This window comes from Geospiza fortis, unplaced genomic scaffold (assembly GCF_000277835.1).
Source record: "Geospiza fortis unplaced genomic scaffold, GeoFor_1.0 scaffold26, whole genome shotgun sequence".
In the NCBI taxonomy this organism is placed as follows: domain Eukaryota; kingdom Metazoa; phylum Chordata; class Aves; order Passeriformes; family Thraupidae; genus Geospiza; species Geospiza fortis.
Window position 1 is genome coordinate 869,471 of NW_005054425.1, and position 7,215 is coordinate 876,685.

The 7,215-nt window shown below is 59.3% G+C and overlaps 1 protein-coding gene across 1 annotated transcript in view; it reads right to left on the minus strand.

Annotated features, from left to right (window-relative positions):
* Positions 1 to 936: 936 nt before the first annotated feature.
* NAV1 (neuron navigator 1) overlaps positions 937 to 7,215 on the minus strand; it is a 14,090-nt gene continuing 7,811 nt past the window's right edge. Inside the window, 7 exon segments of the mRNA XM_031061736.1 lie at positions 937 to 4,512; positions 5,058 to 5,255; positions 5,488 to 5,606; positions 6,096 to 6,292; positions 6,561 to 6,632; positions 6,822 to 6,976; positions 7,076 to 7,215. The exon segment at positions 7,076 to 7,215 is cut by the window's right edge and continues 11 nt beyond it. Coding sequence (XP_030917596.1) covers positions 4,417 to 4,512; positions 5,058 to 5,255; positions 5,488 to 5,606; positions 6,096 to 6,292; positions 6,561 to 6,632; positions 6,822 to 6,976; positions 7,076 to 7,215 — 977 coding nt within the window. The 3' untranslated portion in view covers positions 937 to 4,416.

The following is a 7,215-nucleotide window of genomic DNA, read 5'->3' on the forward strand; positions in this document are numbered from 1 at the left end:
AAGAGCGGGCTCTCCCTGCCTGCTTCAGCCTCCAGCCGTGCTGTGCTGCAGGCAGAGCAACTGGATTTGCACAAGAGACACCGTCCCACCTCTGTCCCCCTGTACTGATGTGGCATCTGTCACCATCGTGTCCTTTCAAATGGGAGATCAGATCAGACCTGGTGAGGCAAAAGGGGCCCTGGGAACGCCCACTCACCCCGAGCCCTCCTCCCCCTGGCTCACTCAGGCAGGACCCGTCTCTCCTGCCCCAGGAAAGGGACCTCCTGCTTCCCATGTTCTGAACTGCCAAGATTCCAAATCAGGAGTTTTTGCCCACCCCAGACTTTACAGGAGTGTGACCTCGGGAGAGAGGTCCCCAGTCTCCAAAACTGTTCCCAGCATCCTGCAAAACAGCCAAGATTTCAACCCAGGAGCGTTTCTACTCAGGCTTCCTTCCCATATTTTGCAGAAAAGCAACTACCAAGGACAGGGGTAGATGCTTTGAGGGTTTGAGCCCCTCTGCTCTGGAGACAGGCTAGGAGAGATGGGGGATACTCAGCCTGGAGAGAAGGCCCTGGGGAGCACTTAGAGCCCCTTCCAGTCCCTCTCCCTTCCAAGAGAGCTGGAGAGGGACTTTGGACAAGGGCCTGGAGGGACTGGACAAGGGGGAATGGCTTCAAACTGCCAGAGGGCAAGGTTAGATGGAATACTGGGGAGGAATTCTTGGCTGTGAGGGATGTGAGGCCCTAGCTCAGGCTGCCCAGAGAAGCTGTGGCCACCCCATCCCTGGAAATGCTCAAGGCCAGGGACTTGGAGCAACCTGGGATAGTGCAAGGTGTCCCTTCCACTGAGATGAGGTTTAAGGTCCCTTACCCAACCATCACGATTCTGTGATGTGTACAACTGCCCTCCCCTCTGCCACACAGGGCCAGAGCCACAGACACAGGACCAGGAGCCGATAGTACAGGAGATCACTTTATTGAATCCAATGGTGTTAGACAGACGACTGAGAAGAGACATGCCAGTTGGTGCGGGCAGTGTGGGCAGCAGGAGCTGACTTGGTGCAGGGCTGGATTTGTTTCTGTCTTTTCAGAATATCTTCAAGCCTTTTCCTGGCTTCCTTTTATGTTTCCTTTAAAATTTCTTTGAAGTAAAAACAACTAATCGTGGAAAGAGTCCAGATGGTGTTTGTTTGTTCCCTATGATTGTTCCCGCAGCTATATACAACGTGGGGCTGGGTCTCAACATCAGGTATAAAATGGAGTGAGTTTACAAACGTGGAGGGTGCAAGGAAAAAGCAAAAACAGACAGGCGTGAGTAGAAATCTGGACCAAAATCTTAAAGAGAAATTTAAAAAGTGCTATAAAACCCCTCGGCAGGAATACCATGCAGTTAAGAAACACAAAACCCAGTCAATTACACAGATAATCTAGAACAGGAATTTGTCCATTTCATCTTTTATTTAATTAAAAAAAGGTTGTTTGTGTTTATTAGAAAAAAGCTAAAATTGTAAGGTTCAGGCCACCAGGCAGCAGCAGCTCGAGGGGGCAGGAGGGTGAAGCATTGGCATCACCCACCCCCAGCCCCTCAGGGGGACTCCCAGGGACCATGGGCACCTTTGGGAGCAACTGGCACCTCTGGAGGTGGCAGATACCCTTGTGGGGTGATGGGCACCTTTGGGAACAGCAGGCACCTTTTGGGACAACAGGCACCTTTGGGAGTGGTGGGCACCCTTGGAGGTGGCAGGAGTTAAAGCAATCCTTGGACCCTTTCCCTGGGGACAGAGGGGCTCAGCCCACAGCCAGGGGTTGGCCCCAGACAGCTGCCAGCCTTGGGGACAGGAGGTGCTTGGTGTAAGCCAGGAGGAATCCACCAGGACCTGGCCCCTCCGGCCAGGTAACCCCAGCCAAGCCCCACACCAGCTGATCCCAGGGGCTGCTGGCACAGCCCTTCTCCTTCCCCTGGAGATTCCTCCTGGATCACACCCCATGGGCCGCTCACCTCCAGCTGCCGGGGCCAAGGGGATGGCACGAGGGGCAGCCCCAGCCTGGGGAGGAACGGGGCAAACCTGCAGGACACAGGCCAGGGGATGCTCAGCGGTGGGGGACGGCTACAGTTTGGTCCAGGTTTAGGTGGCTCCTGGAGGAGTCAGAAAAGAAAGCTCAGGCAAGGCTGCCCCTCCTCCCATGGGACTCCTCAGGGCACCTGGGCACAGGGCAGCCCCCAAAGGTGCATCAGTCCCTTCCCTCCCTGGGCACCAGAGTCCCAAGGAGGGTGCGAGGGGCTGGAGGGAACAGCTGCGTCCCCATTGCAGACCTCGAGTGGCTGCTGGGCCGGAGTCTCATACAATCAGAAAAGAAGTCAGCACAGCACAGTCATCACAGAGTACAAAAAAAACCCAAAACCAGGGACAAGGCGCAGGGCCGGGCCCCCCCAACCCACACAGGGCGTTCCACGACGGATCTATGTACAGCGAGTCCTCGACAGGAGAGAAGGCGAACAGAAAGCCCTAACGCCCAAGCCAGCATGGGGAAGAGATCCCGGAGATCCCCGCGGGGAGGGGCCGGGCTGGCTGGCCCCGAGGCAGCAGGAGGCTGTCGGACAGACGGAGGAGTGGGAGGAGTGAGCACCATGGGGCGGCGAGGCGGCCAAGAGCACCGAGGGCAGAGGGGGCGGCAGCCTCTGGGGGCACTGCGGGAAATGCCCGTTCCAGAGGGGTGTGAGGGGTCCCTGAAGGCCACACCAGCTGCAGCACAGGGGGCTGAGGCTGCCCAGTCCCCAGCCTGGCAGAGTTTGGGGACAGGGTGGGCTCAGGTGATCTGGCCCTGGGGTCACCTCTCCTCATGTGTCTCTCCAGGGTCCCAGAAGAATGTGGGGGCTGAGCTGGAGGGCAGCAGGGAGGAGGGGGCCCCCAGAGCCTAAGTGGGCACAGGATGGGAGTGCAGACCTACAGGGCACCCCACAGCCATGGCTGGGGACAGGCCAGCAAGAGTGCTGTAGGCAGCAGTCCCAGCACCTTCATTCCATCCAGCCAAGCTGGCTTTGGGGACAGAGGATACTGGAGCAGGCTGTGACTGCATTGTCCCAAGCCCCACGTGCCCCCTTCCTGCATGGCCAGAGATTAAGGCACCACGGCAGCACCGGGGCCGACCCTCTCCCTGGAGTCTGGCATTTTGACAATGCAGGATAAGGCCAGGAGGACACATGGCAGCCCCAGGTGCCCCCAGAGCACCAACACAGACCCTGCCAGGCTACAGGAAGGCACAAGGCCAGGGGGAGCAGGCAGCGTTGGGAACAACCCCAGGCTCACTGACCCACAGCCCCAGGCCGGGCAGCACCAAGGGGATGAGAGGTTGGTTGGGGCCCCCTCCACCAAGGGGGCAGGGATGGCATCCAGCTGCTCAGGGATGGGGCAGCAGCAGCAGCCTCCCCATGCCCCAGTACCTCGGGGAGGGGATGCTCTGTGGCATCCCAGCCTGGTGGGAGACACCGTCCCAGTGCCCTGTGCCTTGGAGGAGGAGGGAGTTGCCAAGTGAGGGGCTGCTCTGGGAGCCTCCTGCTGCCACCTGCCTCCACACTGGCCTCCAAGTCCCACCTCAGCCAATCTGTGCAGCCCCAGGAGGTGGGTTCAGGGACTGGAGATCATCCAGTGAGCACCAGTTTTGTGACAGAGGTGGTTTGAGTGGTGAAACCAACAGCTGCAAAAGAAACCAAAGGGGAAGGACACTGCTGCCAGGGAAGCAGTAGGCACCAGGCCACAGGCTCCAGGCCAGGAAAGCGAAGTACCAGAACAAAAAAAGGGACCAAAGCAAAGTCTGGACTCGGCCAAAGGAAAAGGGGAAGGGGGAACCAAAATAAAATAAGAAAAGCAGGGTTCTTGGGCTGTCCTGGTCACAGCGGCTGTCACACAGGTGGAACAGGGAATGCACAGAGAGCAGCCAGAGCCGTGCTCCCCTTGGCTGGCACGGGGTGGGAGCTCCACAGTGGAGGCTCCCGTGGCTCTGCCAGCGGGCACAGAAGGAGCCAGACCCCCTCGTGCCCACGTGCTCATCCTGCAGCCCCAGCTCCTCCCGTGCCCCCAGCTGTGGCTCAGGTGGCTCCTGCAGGGTCCCTGCCCCATGCAGGGCCTTCCTGCAGCTCCTGGGGGCAGAGCTCAGCCTCAGGGTCACCTTGGTCCCAAAGCCCAAGAGTTTGCAATAGAGACAGAAAAAACCAAGAAGAGAAACCAGGATTCTCCTACCCCCAGGGCTGGGAGGGGAGATGGTAACTCGTGCTCTTTCACGGATGAGCCGAGTTTCCCCAGGCTCCACCAGGACACGCCAGAGCCCTGCTCTTCTCCTCTCCGCTTGCTCGCCAGCCCCACGCTCCTGGATGCCAAAGGAAAAGGAGAGCAGCCCAGCAGCAGCTCCCCTCCACCTGGGCTGGCACATCTGGGCCTCACAGAGTCGACTGCAGGTCGGGGTCCACCATGGTCTCACGGTCTGGAGACTCAATGTAGTTGGCAGCTTCCTGGAGCTTCAGCAGCATGGCCATCTGTGGGGACAGGAGCATGGCAGAAGCCCGAGGGGGACATGAGGCCCACAGGTGACTGGGGAGGCCACTTGGCCCTCTTGCCCTCCCAAACCAGCCTTGCTGGAAAGCTCCTTAGAGGGTAAAGCAAGTCCCAGAGATGCTGCAAAATCCCTCTCTCGTGCCAGGATGTGGCCTCAGGCACAGCTGGAATGCTCAAGAGTCAGTGTGCCAAAGCAGCATCAGCTGGCATCACCTGTGGAGCCAGCAGCCTCTCCAGGTGACACAACAGGACATGTAGGAGCACGTGTGCCTGTCTGTGGCTCTGCATGTGGACATGATGTCTCGTGGAGTGTCAAGTCGTGCCCTTTCACTGGCATGTCACCATGTGTCCTGGTGTGCAGCCCACCTGCCAGCGCCACCACCCCTCACCCACTGCTCCTCCTGGGAGCACGAAGTGTTTCTGCATCCCCAAATCAGTCTTCCTACATTGAGAATTAACTGGGAAAGCAAAGCTCCGCCCTGCTCTGCCACCAGCTCCTCACAGCCCCTCCTGCTGGCCAGCCTACCAGCGGGTCCGAGTCCAGGGAGCTGGGCGTGGTGTCCTTCACGGTGCGCTCCTCGGGGGGCGACACGGTGCTCTGGGGCCCGATGGTGGGCGGGGGCAGGTGGTACAGCTTGGACTGGTCCTGCTGCGCTGACGGCCAGGGCAGGGTGTCCCGCACCCACTCCACGGGGTCCTCCCACGCTGCCTTCTGCCCATGCACCTGTGGCAGGGATCAAGTGACAGCCATGTCCTCAGTACATGCCAGAGCCAGCAATGTGGCACCCTGAGCCTCCCAGGACAGTGCCATGTGCCACAGCAGCCACAGGGTACAGGGACTGACAGAGATTTACACCCACCATCCCAGTGCCTCCCCTCTGCCCCCAGCCCACGATGGCTGTATCACTGTGTCCCCGCCCTGGTTTGCAATCTCATGTGCCAGCAGCACTGGCTACCTTGAGCCCATCTTTTGCCCCCTCCTGCAGGTAAGGGATGATGGAATTGTTCCACAGGTCGATGAACCAGGTCCTGAAATCCTCAATTCCAATAGGGCAGGACAGAAAGAAGCAGGGACCTGTGGGGGGAAGGCAGACAGTGGAAATGGGAGCTGGGTGCCCCTCCTCCAGTCACAGCACTGAGGTGGGCACACCTGGTTGGAAGGGGGCCCTTGGGAACAGTGACTAGGCACCATCCACCTGCACAGCAGACAGACAGCATCTCCTAGGCAAGGAAGGGGGCTGCCAAGTTCAATCTATCCCCCAAAAGTCTGGTGAGGCATGGGGGGTCCACATGGGAAAACACAGCTCCTCCATGCCCAGGGAAAGGTGCTTGGCTGACACCCCTGGTGACAGCTCCCAAAGGAACAAAGGCCACTCAGGGAAGAGCAATGCTTGTGTGCATCACCCACCAGCTGTGGTTTGTGGGACTGGGAAACACAGGGAACACATCAGCCCGCCAAGCTCCTCTGGGAGGGTTTGGTCCCAGTCCCCAGGGAGGGTTTGGTCCCAGTCCCCAGGGCTCCTCACAGCCTGGGGCAGAGGAGGAAGGTGAGGCAAGGCCGTACCGATGAGGAAGTCGGATGTGCTGTGTTTTTCCAGGAAGGTGTGCAAATGATACCAGAGCTTGGGCACCCAGTCCAGCACCCGCAGCAGCTCCTCCTTGTTGGCGTTGATGTCCGTGTCCGACTCCAGCAGCTTCCGCCGCAGGTAGCGCACCAGGAAGCCATTGGCCGGCTCCACGTTGTTGGAGAAGGTCAGCATCCTGGGGGAGGACTCAGTGGTCAAGGCTGGGTCTCCACATAAGCTTCCCTGCTTCCCAGCACTCTTGAGGCCCTCCTTGCATCCCCACCCTGCATTTGCCTGAGGCTGGGGAATATCAGGTCCTTCTGGGATAGGGACAGGCCTGGAGGTTCATTCCTAATCAGGGTCCCCAGCCATAAGATGTGACCACAGAAACATCCAAGTGCAAGTGATGGCTTCTGTCCCCCACAACCCCACAAGGATGATCCCCAGGGATGTACAATTCCTACCTGAAGCTGAGATGGAGGCCATGGTTTGGGGTCATCTTCACAGGCTGGTTGGTAGTACCAATGATATATGGACTGAGTGAGTGACAGAGAGAAAAGATTCATGAGAAAAAGCCTCTGAGTCACCCCTGCCCAAGGCAGAGCTGATCTGGGCACAGCAGACATGTGCAGCCTCATCCCCACAGCCCAGCGGCCTCGGTGAGAGCAGCGGGGAGCGTGTGTGTGCCATGGGGCTGCACTGGAGGGGTGCAGAGGGGCTCTCACCATTTGTGGTACTTGCAGGTGAGCGCCCCGTTGACGAGCTCGCTGATGGAGCCCGCCTCGCTGAGGTCGTCCAGCAGGATCACCAGCGGCACGTCTGCCGTGCCCGTCTCCCGGTCAATCTGGTTGGCCAGGTTGGACAGGTACAGCTGAAGATCCTGGAACAAACAGGTCAGGTGTCACGTGTGGGGCCATGGCATGACAGCCACAGGGACCGTGGCAGTAGTGCCCACAGGGACACTGCCGTGTGCCTTCACCTTGCAGGACTGCTGGTGCATGTTGAAGGTGCTGACGATGCCCTCAGTGACGTCCCGACCCGAGCGCTCCACCAGGTACTCGGCCAGGCGGTTGGTCAGGTAGGTCTTGCCGGTGCCACTGGGCCCCGAGAGGATGAGAC